Here is a 16468-nt window from a genome sequence, read left to right as displayed (position 1 = left end):
ACTGGGCTTACTTTGGAAAAACATCTCAGTGAGAATTCTGGTCTTTCAGCCTTAAGATGAAGTCACTTTAGGTCTATTACATTTGTTTTCTTTGCTCTTCTAATTTATCTGATTGTATTTGAATTTTTACCCAGAAATGCATACTGTGACCATACAGGCAAAAATGTTTCACTGTATGACAGTCATTTCTAGGTGCCACAAGTAGGTTCTGGTTCCTTCGTTTGGCATGAAGTATTGTGACAGGACCACATACACATGTACAGCCTCATGCACGAAGAGCTTGCCCTTTTATGGTCTCCGTGCTAGACACCTTCTGGCAAGGAAGTTGTCAAAAGATCTTTTTGGTATGTGATGTAGCTGAGGGTTCTGAAGGCTGTCACTCAGCTCTACCATCTGATTGGGCCGGCATAAGATGCTGCCTTGCATTCAATATTTAATATTCTTCACCTGCCCTTTTGCTGTAACTGAAATTTAGCTGAGCCATGGCAAAGAATATATGTTAAAACCAAATAATACTACAGTTATCATCTGTGTATAGGTGAAATCCTGGCAGCAGCTTTATGAGACTGTTATATTTGCTCCAAGTTCTCATGGCCAGGAGTTCTGGTGGAGTGAAGCTACGTGTCCTTGGTAGTACTTTCTCCTGCTCTCTCTTCTGTGCCCAGAATTTCCAGGACTCCTGTGGGAGTTAGTGACTACTAATAAGAGATACATAACAGTAGCTAAGAAAGGGAGGGGTAGGTCTATAGAGTGTTCTTGTCTATTTCATTTTGAAGAGGAGTTGCCTTTGTTCCTTCCTTTGACTTACAAACCACAGGCTCTTTGATATTAGGAATACAAGAGAATTCTAAGGAAACACACTTTAAAGTTATTCTCTTTATAGACTGAAACCTGCTAGAACAGTCAGGAATCAGGCATAAAAGAATAGAAGTAGTTCCTAAAGTGGGATGAGATAAGAAACAGTTCTCTTCCTTTTTATCAGAGTTTTAAATAATTTCACTTACTTGATTTTCGTAGTGGTTGATTTTTTTTTTTTTTTTAATAAGGTGGGTTTATAAAAGAAAGTTATAGGTCTTAAAATAGGACTGTCACTTGTAGATTTACTTGGGAGAGAGACAAATAAATGCATAGTCACAGAAACATGGAATAGCATGGAATATTTCAGAAACTCCCTTGTTGATAAGTTTGGCTAGACTGTAAAGTCCAAGCTCTGTGGCAGGAGATGAGCCTCAAGTTAGGATGGCACCAGATCTTTGGCGAATCTTGTGTACCTTACAAAGGAGGTGAACTTTATCTTGTAGTGAAGGGAGTCATTGAAGTATGAGCAGATTTTTATATAATAACTTACAAGAGAGACTGTGATAAGGTAGCACAAAATACAGAAAAGCATTCTCTGAAGGGAAGAGAGTATTTGGGGAGATGTGAGGAGGCTCCCTGGGTTTCAGCTGGGTGGACAGACTGCATAGGACTTTGATGAATTGATGTGGAGAATGAGGGTAGGGAGGGAGATTCTAGGAGATTGAAAGGGAATAGCTTGAGCAAAAGCCTGGAGACAGAAGATTTACAGGGTTTGTTTGGGGGGACCCTGAATCAGTCTATGACTAGAGCTACAGAGCGTTTGTAATGTGAGAGAGAAGATCCAAAAGGCCTGAACTGAGGGCCTGGAATGCCTGGCTGAGACGTTTAGACTTTATCCTTATCTGGGAGCAGCCATTACTGAAGACGTATCTGAGGCAGCTCCCTCTGACAGCATTTGTTTGGGTGACCTAAAGTGGCAAGTATATGGAGGAATGCAGGAAAACCAGTTAGGAAGCAGTGGGTGAAATACAGGAGAAGACATTCGAGGACTGGACCTTATGTGTTGGGTGTAAGAGGCCTGGTGTCTTCTAAGAGTGGGGCTGGTTGGTGAACCTTCCTGGGAAATGAGCTTCAAGAGCTCGACTCTCTCACTTCCTGCTTCTCCAAATGAATTGTTGCCCATGTCCTTTTCAACTCCTAGTTGAGCCAGTTTTGAACTAAGTTGGTAAAACAGCAAGTGACTCCGAGAGTAGCTGTGGTGGGAACTGGGATCACTTGTCAGTGCCCGCTGCCCCCATCACCTGACAACTCTTGTCTAGAGAATTGCCCTGGGTTCTGGTGTTGGCTGAGCCAAATTTGTCATTTGATTTTGGGCAAGTCCCTTTCCCACCCTAGGCCTCAGTGTCTGATCTGTAAAATCAGAGGGGATGATCTCTGAAGTTTAACCCTGAAGTGCTCAGATCTTTGTGGGAGCTGACTACCTTAGATGAACTTCCCTTGGGTTCAGCAGAGGCAGAATGATGAAAAGTCTCCAAGAAGTGAGGAGACTTCCTGAGGATTAGGAACAGGATTTCTGGCACCTGGAGAGTCCCAACATATTTCTCAAATATATGCCTACCTGAATTCTTGCTCTTTTCCTGAGGATTTTGAGCCTGTTGCTTAGAAATATAGACTATTGCTTGGCAACTTCAGAATTAGCATTCTTTCTGGGCAAGTAAAATACATATGAATATTTATTATGAGGAATGTTAGAAGAGAAAGAAAAGGGAATATGTATGGATTGTACTTAGGTATAGCATGGGAAAACACAGAAGGAAAGAATTAAACAGCCAGGCCGGCGGGGTGGGGGGAGTAGGACATAACCACTTAGAGATACAGTTTTGTATTTTTAACATAAAGTGTACCATAGGAATATGGAATGTATGCATTAAAATGCATGAAATTAAAGGTAGGATAAGGGAGGAGAGGAATTTGTAAACAGTAATTATCTTTTTCTTTAGAGAAGAGTTAAGCCTCTGAAGTTCCAAGAGATATGTGCTCTTAGGTATGCCCTGTGAATCCGTGGGCCCTGTGCCTTCCTCCCAGAAATCTAAGCCCTTACATGTGTGCACAGTCCTTGGCAATAAAGACAGGCCCTCGGTTTCTTACTAAGAGCACCCGGGGAATGAAAGGACTTGTGCCATCCAGGGACAGGAATACCAGCTAGGCCTTCTGTTGTCTGGAGATAGAGTAAAAACAGAAGAGCATAAGAAAACACTCATTTTTTAAATGGTCTAATTTTCAGCAGAGTCAACTGGGTATTGTCAAGACAATGACCTTTTGAGCTTTTTGCTGCAAGAGCTTCGTTTATAAAGGCCCGAGTCAGAGCCGTTTGTCATAGGAGTAATGACAACCTGACTGTCTGGTCAGGACTCAGACAGCAGTCTGTAGGTGTGTTTTTCATTCCTTTAAATTATAGCCTCTCTCTGAGGCAATTAATCCAAGGCGTTTAGCAAGAGTTGCTGCTGTGTGTCTCTCCCTTGTTCCAAAGACGCATTTTCTTGTATTTGGCATTTGTTTTGGATACCTTATTGTTTGAAGGGTGTTTTTTTTTCCTTTTAAAATCTTTTATAAGAAAATCTTACTATCTTACCCCTCTGAGGGTTAATCAAAGATGCACAGAGTTCGGCAACTGGGAAAGCCATTAATAACTCTGCCAGCTTCTGTCCTGCTGACTTAAAGGCAGCTTCTGGCTGATGAAATTGATGAGGATTTCTCTGGTGTTTCCCTGAAAAGCATTCTGGTGACAAAGAGTCCTCCTGTGAGGGAGGAGCAGTACCAACATATTTGCATATTCTGCTCCTTACTGGCTTGGTTTGTTTGCTTTTTTTCTCCAAGTCTGCTTGGGAGAGGGCATGCAAAGGGCTGTGTTCCCTTAGGCCCCTGTAAGTAGCACCTTCCATCATTCCTAAGGTGAACAGTCTGTCTGGGTCTGCCTTTACCCGCCGTTCATCTGGCAGACAGCCTCTGGTCCACTCACATTCAACTCATTTGGCCTCCTCCCTGTGAAGCCTTGCCTCACGTTGGTCTTATAGTCGGCACTGAAGTGAGTGGCAGAGTCTGTGTGGCTTTGTAAATGCAACACTATGTTGAGTATTTTTAAGTCTTCAGTCTTTTCTTGGAACTCTTAGCACTCTCCCTCTGCCCTTCTCATATCCCATCCCGCTGCAGATAATGCTGTTCACTGGAGCTGGTTTCCTCGCCCAAACTCCTTACTTTTGAATCCTCCCTTCTTTCGAGACTATAGAGTCTAGGGTCATAAGTTGTTTTTTTCATCTGTAGTTTACTTGGAGCCTTGCCTTTAGTCAGGGGTTTTGTGGTCAGCACTAATGCCTAGAACCTTTATCCCTCTCCTTGCCTCACTTGTCCTGTGGTCGAACATTCTGGCCGTTGCCACCTTTCCCCTTCCTGTTTTCAGGGTTTTTCTGGAATGGTGTTTGAGCTGTTTACTCCTGGATATTCTTTGTTGTTCTCTCCTCTTACTGTGTGTTTACTGCTTTCCACAGTTTTCTAGTCGTTCTGAGACCCGTGCTCTCACTCTTCTTCTATACTCGAATTCTCAATGCTTTTAATTTGAAGTCTTCTCTGTATTTAATTGAGCTGCTCTTTAGCTCCTACTTCTGTATCATCTGTCAAGATGTTAAGCTGAGGACCAGCGGATACATCTCCACTCACTTAACATATGATGTCTTTCATGTTGTTGAATGTGACCATCAGTCGGAGACTTTGTGTCTGAGCCAGCTGATCTCATTTGTATTTTCCCAAATATACCCCAGTAATCTCTGAATCCTGTAAAGCCATTATTTGTGGCCATGGTTTGTGTCTTACCCCTGTTTGTTTTTTTTTTTTTAATTTTATTTATTTATTTGACAGAGAGATCACAAGTAGGCAGAGAGGCAGGCAGAGAGAGAGGAGGAAGCAGGCTCCCCGCTGAGCAGAGAGCCGGACGTGGGACTCAATCCCAGGACCCTGAGATCATGACCCGAGCCGAAGGCAGTGGCTTAACCCACTGAGCCACCCAGGTGCCCCACACCCCTGTTTTTTTTAATGGAAGGAAAAACTGAATCAGAAAAGAGTTGATTGGGGGTGCTTGGATGTCTCAGTTGGTTAAGTGTATGACTCTTTTTAAAAAAATTAATTAATTTTTTTTTTTTTAAGATTTTATTTATTTACTTGAGAGAGAGACAGTGAGAGAGAGCACGAATGAGGAGAAGGTCAGAGAGAGAAGCAGACTCCCCATGGAGCTGGGAGCCCGATGCGGGACTCGATCCCGGGACTCCAGGATCATGACCTGAGCCGAAGGCAGTCGTCCAACCAACTGAGCCACCCAGGCGTCCCTAATTAATTTTTTTTTATTTTTAAAGATTTTATTTATTTATTTGACAGACAGAGATTGCAAGTAGGCAGAGAGGCAGGCAGAGAGAGAGGAGGAAGCAGGCTCCCAGTTGAGCAGAGAGCCCAATGCGGGGCTCGATCCCAGGACCCGGGATCATGACCTGAGCCGAGGGTAGAGGCTTAACCCATTGAGCCACCCAGGTGCCCCAAGTGTATGACTCTTGATTTATGCTCAGGGCATGATCTCAGGGTCATGAGATCGAACCTCGAGTTGGGCTCTGTGCTGAGCGTAGAGCCTGCTTAAGATTTCTTTTTCCTCTCCCTCCCCACCATGCTTGTCGGAGTTGATTGTCGGTTTTAATAACAATGAAAAGAGGCTTGTGAATTATGTTGAAGAAGCCCAGATGTCCCCCCAGCCCTGACGTATTTTGTTTGTCCATTTTTCTAAATTGTCTCCCCTTGTCCTTTCACCAAGCCCTGTGCCGTCTTCGAGCACTGGCAACTGCTAGTCAGTATGATCTAGTGCACTGGCTTCTCCTTCCCTGCTCAGTAGCCCTGCTGACACCAGATAGAATGCTGTTTGTTGTGTGGGGGGAGAGATCTTTGGACTTTGCAGAAGCCAATTGTCAGCTCCACAGTGTGATTGATTCTGGGAAGGCAGCTCTCTCTCAGAGCTATGGAGGAAGCACTTGCATTTATCCCATGGTACTCCTTTCCCTGGCTTAGTTTCTTTCTTTCCTTTTTTTGTCTTATTAACATATAATATTTGTATCAGGGGTATAGGTCTGTGATTCATCAGTCTTACACAATTCACAGCACTCTCCATTGCACATACCCTCCTCAGTGTCCATCCCCCCTACACTCCAGCAACCCTCTGTTTGTTTCTTTGAGATTAAGAGTCTCTTATGCTTTGTCTCCCTCTCTGGTTTCATCTTGTTTCATTTTTCCCCCCTTCCCCTTATGGTCCTCTGTCTTGTTTCTCAAATTCCTCATATCAGTGAGATCATATGATAATTGTCTTTCTCTGCTTGACTTATTTCGTTTAGCATAATAGCCTCTAGTTCCATCCATGTCATTGCAAATGGCAAGATTTCAGGTTTTTTGATAGCTGCATAATATTCCTGTGTGTGTACACACACACACATGACACAAAGACGGCATAGAGAGAGAGTGCACATCTTTTTTTATCCATTCCTCTGTTGATGGACATCTGGGCTCTTTTCATAGTTGGGGTATTGTGGACATTGCTGCTATAAACATTGGGGTGCACGTGCCCCTTCAGATCACTACATTTGTATCTTTGGGATACCTTTCATGTGTCTGTTGGCCAATTGGATGTCTTCTTTGCGGAAATGTCTCCCTGGCTTAGTTTCTAACCTTTTTGAGGCTTAGGACCCTTTTTAACTTCAGAATGTTTTCTGACTTTTCTCATGGTAATTAACTATACTTTTAGTGCCTGTTGATAAGTAGAATATGCTATTATGAAAAGCTGTCCTAAATTCATTTGTACTTTTAAAGATTTTTTTTAAAGATTTTATTCATTTACTTGACAGACAGATCACAAGTAGGCAGAGAGGCAGGCAGAGACAGAGAGAGGGGAAGCAGGATCCCAGGATCCCAGGACTCCGGGATCATGACCTAAGCCGAAGGCAGAGGCTTTAACCCACTGAGCCACCCAGGCATCCCTGTACTTTTTTTTTTTTTTTTTAATCTGTTTATTTGAAAGAGCAAGAACATGAGTGAGCCTAGGGAGAGGCAGGGGTAGAGGGAGAGAGAAAATCCCAGAATCTCAAGTAGACTCCCCACTGAGCTGGGAGCCTAATTCCAGGCTTGATCTCATGACCTTGAGATCACAACCTGAGCCAAAATCAAGAGTTGGATGGTCCACCGACTGAGCCACACAGCACCCCTCATTTGTACATTTAAGTGTGATATCGGGGGGGTGGCGCCTGGGTGGCTCAGTCTTTGAGCATCTGCCTTCGCCAGGTCATGGCCCCAGCCTCCTGGGATCGAGCCCCCAGCTCCCTGCTCAAGAGGAAGCCTGCTTTTCCCTCTCCCACTCCCCCTGCTTGTGTTCCCTCTCTCACTGTGTCTCCCTCTCTCTGTCAAATAAGTAAATAAATAATCTGAAAGGAAAAAAAGTGAATTGGTACTTTGGTCAAAATTTGAAGCTACATATATTTGAAAAATAATAATATGCTTAATTTGAGAACTATCTTATTTGTTTGATATTTATCTTCTCCTGTTTGCATATGGCTACCGAGATCTTGTAACAATTTGTGGGTTCCCCAGAGCTGCAGTGTACTAGTCATGAAGTTCTGATTTCATTGTTATTTTTAATAACGTTTTTACTTTCCATATAGTCTGTTTTCTCTCCCTCTCTCCCTCTCTCTCTGTTTCTCTCTTTCTCTCTCCCTTTACCTCTCCCTACATCTGTAGAGTTTCAAGTCAAGAGGATAGGATATGTTAAGGAAAACAATAGTATACCTTCTCTTTTGGGAAAATAAAGAGCAAGAACTGACTTTTAATGGATCAGCTTCCAATATCTCTGATATTGATTGCTCTGTTAATGCTCAGCATCCAATCCCACTAAGATATAAAAACCTTCCTAGGCATTCATTTCTGGCTTCTAAAGCTCCCAGTAGTCCATTTGAAAGCTAAAGTATTGTCTTAACTTTGGTTCCAGGGCCAGTTCAAAGATGATCTCATTAAGTTGAAGATTATCCAAAGGGAGAATTCAGAAAAAGTACCAAATCAAGCTTTCAGAGGTTCATTTATTTTGTGGAGTTGGTTAAGCAGCTAATTAACTGCACTGTCCAGGCAGTGCCCTTTGGCTTATTGTTCCTTTGATGCCTTAGAAACTAAGCCATGTGAAGTCTTCTTGTAGGAGGCAGTGAGGTATACTGGAAAGAGCAGGGGCTTCAAAATCAGGTAGAGATATGCCTTGAATCCTGCCTTAGCCACTTACTAGTTGTGTGACCCTGGGCATTTGCCTTTCTGGTCCTTAGTTTCCATATCTATAAAACAAAGCCAGTAATACCTTATGGAAGTTAGAAGGATTAAATAGGATAACATGTTAATAAACTTTATACTGAGGGGCGCCTGGGTGGCTCAGTGGGTTAAGCCGCTGCTTTCAGCTCAGGTCATGATCTCAGGGCCCTGGGATTGAGTCCCGCATCGGGCTCTCTGCTCAGCAGGGAGCCTGCTTCCTCCTTCTCTCTGCCTGCCTCTCTGCCTACTTGTGATCTCTGTCTGTCAAATAAATAAATAAAATCTTAAAAAAAAAATAATAAACTTTATACTGAAACTTGGTATTTAATGAATGGTGGTTATTACTATTGCTTTATCAGACCATAAAGAAAACACCTAGCCGCCGCCTTTTGTTTTTTTTCTTTAAACTCAAATGCTTGGGATTGCATTGTCTTACACTCTTCGTTAATGCTAATTTTGCAGTCGCTAAAAAAAGGGACAGCCTAGTCTTTTTCTTGTGTGTTGTTTTTCTTTCACTTTTCATGAGTGATTTTTTTTTTCCGTATCAGAGGCCTGAACAGACTCATTTAGAGATTACCATTTGGTGAATGAAGCTGATGGGGGAATTTTTTTCTCCCAAGATTCCCCAAAGCCAAAGTTTCTCTGTATCTTTCAATCTAGAAAAAGAAGTTTATATATTTCCATTCCAGGTCCCTTGAAGATCTAAACTTGACTTCAGTTTCAGATGCTACAGGGTTCAGAGATCACATTAGCTCATGAAAAATCATCCTCCTTCTTACTGAACTGTCAGCAAATGCTTATAAAGCTTTTAGTTGAGGTATTCCAGAAATGTAGTGTTATTAATGTGTCATCCAAATTAGTAAGCAACCGGGTGACTAATTTCTTTGGGATCTTCACCTAAGTGTAGGAATTTCGTTTGGGGAGCACCTGGGTGGCTCTGTGGATTAAGCCTCTGCCTTCGCCTCAGGTCATGATCTCAGGGTCCTGGGATCGAGCCCACATTGGGCTCTCTGCTCAGCAGGGAGCTTGCTTCCCCCACCCCTCTCTGCCTGCCTCTCTGCCCACTTGAGATCTCTGTCTGCCAAATGAATGAATGAATGAATGAATGAATAAATTCCTTTGGGGGATGTTTGTCTCTCAGGCTGATGGGTGGTTCTGCTTAGTGACTCTCTTATACATAGTTTTGAAAACTTTTTGTTTTCTCCAGGGACAATGGTGACAGATCCAGGCACCGAGCTCCACGCAATGCCCGGATGTCCGCACCTTCACTTGGACGCTTCGTTCCAAGGTAAGAACTGGGTGATCTTCATGAGAGTCTGGGATTTTGTTTTTAAACCTACATTTGGACTTTGGGTTCCATATCTGAAATTATTTCCTAGTCAGCCTGTAATTCGGCCATGCCACCTAAAGACTTGATAGGAGATGATTGGCCACAATGAAAAGAGATAGAAAAGTGGCCTGGGGAGTATCCTATTCAAGATTAGAAGTCCCGTGAAACTGCAGAAGAAAGACAGGAAGGAGATACAAGTCTGCAGAAGGACAGATTCCAGAAATTTTTACAATGTGCAGGGCTTCTGTGGATTCTAAGTTTAGTGGATCCCTTAGCCTTGACTGTTGGGGGTAATGGATAGTATATCTCCTTTGTTTTATGGTAATGTTTCATGGGCTTCTCATACGTGGTTCCTTCTTGTAGGCGTTTCTTGCTGCCTGAGTACTTGCCTTATGCAGGGATTTTTCATGAACGTGGACAGCCTGGCTTGGCAACTCACTCTTCTGTTAACAGGGTCCTGGCAGGTAAGGAAATGTTTCTTTGGAATTTGAAAAGTTGAAGGGGCAGGGAGCCAGATAAAGCTTTCCCCTCCTTTACCTATGTTGTTGTGATGGCATCTTGGCATCTGGCTGAAAACTGTTTTGTACCCAGTTCTTTATTTCAAGGCAGGAAACGAGAATGGAGCAAACCTGGTTTATCTTGCCCATTCCCACTTCCTTCAAACATCTTTTCTAAAAAAAACTTGTTTAAACTCTTTGTTTCTTAACCCAACAATTAGATTCTAGCTATGCTTTTAATTGAATGATAAAGGTGTCTTGTTCATGTTTTGGTTGGTGAGATACTCATGAACCAGATCCTGTGATTTAATTAGGAGTTTAATGCACACCTCTTCAACCCTTCACTCATCTGCCAGCAGATGGAGTTTCCAGGCACTGTGGAATCTTCCAGGGAAGAAGGAGGAGAGGGGACCCATAAGGCTGGTTCAGAAACTTCAGAAACAGAAAACGGGCTGGACAAGCCCAGCTGAGACAGTTTTATGGTGGCTGACTAGCTTAGCAATGAATGTTTTTGGCCTAAGCTACATGATGTGACCAGGCTCTCAGATGTAGTGTGTGCTGCTGCTTCTGGGCAGTGTCTAGAGAAGGAAACAAAGCAGGATTCTTTCTTTTTCTGACAAAAGTTATTTCCCTTTCACACTCTTTCTTCCACTTCCCTCTCACCTCTACTGCCAACCTCTAAATTTATGTATGTGAAGGCATAATCGGTATAAAAATCAATCCACATTTAGGTATGTCTTTAATTAGCATCTATTAGAAATTTCTTTTCTTTTCTTTTCTTTTTTAGATTTATTTATTTATTTATTTGATAGACAGAGATCACAAGTAGGCAGAGAGGCAGGCAGAGAGAGAGGAAGGGAAGCAGGCTCCCCGCTGAGCAGAGAGCCCGATGCGGAGCCCGATCCCTGGACTCTGGGATCATGACCTGAGCCAAAGGCAGAGGCCCCAACCCACTGAGCCACCCAGGCACCCCTATTAGAAATTTCTTAAAGACATTATGTTTCAGAAAATCTGGGCTTTGTGGTGGTACAGGTAGGAAGGGATCCGGGTGAGACAGTAACACTGTCAGCCTGGGAGGATGTGATTCCTAACCAAGCTACTGTGACAGCTGGAAGGCCACAGGATCTCTGGTCACTCTCAGGCAGGACTACCCTTGACCCAATGTCAAGGCCTAGAAGTCCTAGAAACCTCCGTGGTTTCTCTGCTAGCCACCAGACTCTTTGTAGGCCCAGCCTTGGTTGGGGAGCAGACTACATTCTGGTCCCCTAATGAGCTTGTCTGAGGACCTCTGGCCCTAGTGGGTGAACAGACGCCAGGCCTTGGTGCCTCCCCATGCTTGGTGTTTCTGTGTGGCTTGGCTGATGGCATGTGGAAGCTCCTTACTGACATATAATCACTTAACTGCCAGGCAGTACTACAGAGCTCTTCTCCAGCCTGTGTTCCAGACGTCTGCCTCCATCACCTCACACAGCACCTCCTGTTCCTCTCCTGCTAGAAAATCTCTGTTTCCTTGGCATTTAGCTTTGCTTAGGAATAGCTTTATGTTTATTTCTTCCTTATATTTAAGAACTCTACCACCATTTCCTGTTTCCTCCTTTATGCCCAGAGGTCTGACCCCCAAAAGGCCCACTTTAACTTATGGATACTTTTGAATACAGGGGTTATGTTCCAGCAGGTAGTTGTTAACGGATATGAGATCTACTGAGAAAAGTTCTCTAGCAAAGAATGCAAAGTATCTCAAGGGGAAGGAAATCTAGATTCTCAAGAACCTCACTCTTGGGTTAGGTTAGCAGATGGTTTCCATTCACAATTAAACCAGTTTCTTCTGTTTTCTGAAGATACATGTTATAGAGAGCCTATTGGTCTTTTCATAAAGGCCCTCAGCATTTGTAGATTCAGGTTTCCTTTGCTGTCCAAAAGTGGAGTGTTCTTACAGAACCTTTTGCAAGCCAAATGGCAACAAAGTGAAGAAGCAATTACCATTAATTCATACGAAAAAAATTTTTAGTGTACCCAAACCCAAAAAATAAGGGCTCTTAGGCTTTTCTGATACCTTACGATGCATCTCACTAATGGAGGCACAAAATAAATTGAGATAAAGCACAGATGTGCTCACAGACGCAGTTCAAAGCTCTGGCAGGTTGATGCTCTTAGAGTGCATGCTGCCTCTAACAGCTCGCTGCAAAGCAAATGCTGAATGCTATTTTCACTTCTCGTCTTTTTTCATAAGAGTGAAAATCCTCTTCAGATTTCCTTTACTTAGTGAAAGCAAGGTACTAATGTAGGTCTTTTGTAAAACTGAAATGGTGTAACACAAACTTTCAAGAAGTGACAGGGCCCAGCGGTGGGAGGGCAGGGTTCCTGTGTTTGGGTATGGAGGAAGCTAAAGCCCAGAAGACTAACTTGTCCAGAGTAATACAGCTAGAAGTTGAGGAGCCAGAACTGAACCAGGCAGTGGGACTCCAAAGCTTCCTAGTCTGCCTCTCTCTGTACAGTTACTTTAAAAGACAGAGCATCAAAATAGCATTCTTCTTCCAGGACCTTAATCTAGAGGAGGGAAAGAGCTCCTAGGGAACTTGGCTGATTTCCAGGGTTTTTCTTAATTGCATTAATTCCTCTTTATCTATTTTTTAAATTTTGTTTTATTTTTTAAGATTTTTATTTGTCAGAGAGAGAGTAAGCACACAAGCAGAGGGAATGGCAGGCAGAGAGAGAGGCAGGCTCCCCGCTGAGCAGGGAGTTTGATGTAGGACCTGATCCCAGGACTCTGGGATCATGACCTGAGCCGAAAACAGATACTTAACCAACTGAGCCACCCAGGCATCCCAGTTCCTCTGTTTTAAGTGGTTTCTAGACATAGCCTTTTATGACCCAGTGGAGCTTGCTGAGGAAAATCATTATGTCATAGCACTTTTTTTTTTAGCCTTCTAGTGGAATCAGATTTTTGCTTTGTATTAAACTTACTGCGATCATGTAATAGAGCTCCTGTAATAACGGCTTTTGGAGTGAAAGACAAATTGGCCTGTTAGCAGTAAGCACTCCCAGTTTTCCTAGAAAGGCAGTTTCACTTGTATGATTGGAATGAGTTTGTGATAGTCTCAAAACAATTACATTCAACAGGTATTTTTTGTGTAGCTATGTGCTAGGCACTGTTCTGGGCTACCAGAGTGAATAAGAGGCACGATTCTTGTCTACCTGTAGCTCAAAGTCTAGATGCTTGACCATACCTCAATTTGGCTGTTTGGTTCTTAGCTCCAAACTTCAATCAAACCTTTTTTTTTTTTTTTTTTAAGATTTTATTTATTCAAGAGAGAGAGAAAGCACAGGCAGAGAGAGGAACAAAGAGAGAGGACAGAGGAGAGAAGCAGGCTCCCCACTGAGCAAGGAGCCCAATGCTGTTCTTGATCCCAGGACCCTGGGATCATGACCTGAGCTGAAGGCAGGTGTTTAACCAGCTGAGCCACCCAGGTGCCCTAAAGCCAAATTCTTTGAAAGGTGAATAATGCCTTTTTGCCTGGATGAAGCATACACACACCTGCAGTTTTTGGAGACCTGGAGGTGTGACCAGGTGTAGCAAACAAGTCTCCTGTGGGCCAAAGCCATTCAGAGTCATCAACAAAAAATGGATTTGTAGATAGTTAAGATCCATTCTGCCTACTTCCTCGCACATGATCCTGAGAGTGATAATAGAAAACAGAAGCTACTACAAAGAAGTTTTGATTGTTAATTTTCATCTCTTCCTCTTTATCTTGGTGCCTTCTCCACAATTGTATAGGTTCCTGGTGGCCTCTTGTCACCCATCAACCCATGTCATGCCCCTTCTTTAGCAACACAAGTTCTGAACCTATACTAAAAGTAGTGTAAGTAAATTTAAAGCTACTGCAACTCTACCAGGTGTATTTCTGGGGAACTCAGAGAAGTCTGGGGAGCTCCCCCTGCTGACTTTTTAGTAGACAGCTCTAGCTCTGTGCAGTGACAGCCACTGATAGTAAAGGACATAAAGTTAATGACTGCCTACAATGAGCCACGTGCTGTCCCAAGTGCTTTCCCATATATTACCTCCTATAATCGTTATGGCAGCCCTGTGAAGTAGATTATCCATTTCCGTGCTGCAGGGGAAAAAACTGACATTCAGAGAAGTTAGGTCACTTGCCTGATAGAACACAGTAAGAGGCTGACCTAGAACTTTAAACCAGGTCTGTCTGTCTGACTCATAATCTTCTGTGCCATGTTTTGCCTGGGCTCAAGTAGGGGGTACCTGCCAAAAGTTTCATAAGCTTACAGTATTTTTCTGCATGTTTGAGGCCTCATAAAAGTGAAATGAGAAGCCCTGGCATTTGACATCTTCCTGGTAATTACTGGAAGAACAAAAAACTTCTGAGGGATAGAGACCTGGGTAATGTAGATTATTAGTTATATGTCCTGCCTAATCTTTTTGACTTTCATCCTAATGAGCATCTGTTCCCAGCAGATGTGGGCCTGATGCACTTAATTTAGTGTTTTGATTAAAATCAATGGGTCATGATTTTCTTGCTCCTTGCCACAGGTCATTGGGGCCTGGTTGAGTGTCCTGGGCTATAGATGGCTTTGTGCCCAGTCATCCTAATTTTTCTAATTGCCCAGTCATCCTAATTTTTCTCTTAAAAAAATCTCTTCTCTCTTTGACCCACTAGACATTCAGGAGTGTGTTCTTCAATTTTCATGTGTTTGTGAATTTCCCAAATTTCCTTCTGTTGTTGATTTCTTATTTAATATCACCATGGTGTATGATTTCAGTTATCTTAATTTATTGAAACTTGATTTATGGCTTAGCACATGGTCTGTCCTGGAGAATGTTACCTGTGTGCTTGAGTAGAATATGTATTCTGTTGTTGCATGGAGTGTGCTGTAGATTTTGGGGAGATCTACTTGGTTGATAGTGTCGTTCAAGGTTTGTATAACCTTGCTGATTTTTGGTCTAGTTGTCCTATCCTTTAAGACTGAGGCATTGAAATTTCTAATTATTATTGCTGAATTGTGTATTTCTCCATTTAGTTTTGTCAGGTTTTGCCTTATATATTTTGAGACCTTGTTGTTAGGTACATATATTTTTATAGTTGTTATGCCTTTGTGATGAATTTAACTCTTATCATTATAAAATGTCATTATAATAAATGTCTGTCTCTAGCAATATTGTTTTTAAGTCTATTTTTTCTTATATTAGTATAGCTACTCCAGCTCTTTTATGCCTGTTGATTGTGTGATATATATTTTTTCTATCCTTTTAATTTTTAGCCTTTTTTTTTTTTTTCTTTTTTTTCAGTTTAAGTAGGTCTCTCACAGAAAGCATATACAAGGGCTCAGAGGGTTAGGCCTCTGCCTTTGGCTCAGGTCATGATTCCATGGTCCTGGAATTGTGCTCTGCATGGGACTCTGTGCTCAGCGGGGACCCCGCGCCCTCGCCTGCCTCTCTGCTTACTTATGATCTATGTCAAATAAGTAAGTAAAAATCTTAAAAAAAAAAAAAAAAAAAAAAAGAATAGAAAACATATACAATTGACCTTTGAACAATTGCAGGAGTTAAGGGCACTGACCCCCCATGTTGTTGAAAATCTGTGTATAACTTTGATACCCCAAAAACATGGCTACTAATAGCCTACTGTTGACAAAAAGTCTTACCAATAATATGAAAAGTTGATAAGCACATTATTTTGTGTATATTACATGTGTGTATTCTTATAAGCCAGAGAAAAGAAAATACTATTTAGAAAAATCATAATGAAGAGAAAATACATTTGTAAGTTGTGGGTCAGACAGAGTTACCTCTTTTGTAAGACTTTTCTTTTCCTTGTGAACTTTATTTTTGGTTGTCTTTTGCCTTTTAGATATTCTGCATTGCCCTGGTACCTTAGAGAATTACTTTTAGGAGGCCTGTCTGGTCTGATTTGGCCATGTGGGTGGACATCTGGGGCCCTGGGCTTGCTGACTTTTAGGAATTAGTCTGATTTCTCAACCCAGTATCCTAGCTCTCTAATACAACAAATTGCCTAATAGACTAGATCTTTGCTTGAATTGGCAAATCTGGGAAAGATGAACAGTATGTGTGATATGGTTGAGGGCCATCATAATATACTTAAATGGTATGAACATAAATGAATCATAGTTCTGGTGTTGGACCATTTATCTCCATGGCTGGACCCTTTATCTCCATGTCCTGTACCTCTCTGGTACCTAGTAGCCAGGCAAATAAAGTGAGTGACACATTCCAATTCAACATCAATTAAGATGGCTGTTTATAAACCCCAGATAAATGGACAATTAGTAGTGGCGGTACTAGCTAGTGCTCCTTTAATAATTAACCCAATTACCTTTCATTCTGCGCCAGTGATGAAAGTGAAGGTGATAAGGGCTGGCTTGGTTGCCTGGGAAACAGAGAAGTAAGTGTACCCAGCCTTCCGAAACAGACACCTTACAGCACCCAGGACTTTTACTTACTTGG

At 42.3% G+C, this 16468-nt stretch overlaps 1 protein-coding gene across 7 annotated transcripts in view; it reads left to right on the top strand.

The window, feature by feature from the left end:
* The window catches only part of LOC132008252 (activating molecule in BECN1-regulated autophagy protein 1), a 178324-nt gene that overhangs the window by 78113 nt on the left and 83743 nt on the right, over nt 1–16468 (top strand). For all 7 annotated transcript variants that reach the window (XM_059386774.1, XM_059386773.1, XM_059386775.1 and 4 more), the window contains 2 exons: nt 9371–9451; nt 9857–9957. In XM_059386774.1, the coding sequence (XP_059242757.1) occupies nt 9371–9451; nt 9857–9957 (182 nt within the window). The remainder of the gene's footprint in view (nt 1–9370; nt 9452–9856; nt 9958–16468) is intronic.

Source organism: Mustela nigripes, unplaced genomic scaffold (genome assembly GCF_022355385.1).
Source record: "Mustela nigripes isolate SB6536 unplaced genomic scaffold, MUSNIG.SB6536 HiC_scaffold_76, whole genome shotgun sequence".
Classification (NCBI taxonomy): Eukaryota; Metazoa; Chordata; class Mammalia; order Carnivora; family Mustelidae; genus Mustela; species Mustela nigripes.
Note: the sequence above shows the minus strand (reverse complement) of the source record. Positions and strands in the feature narration are given on the sequence as shown.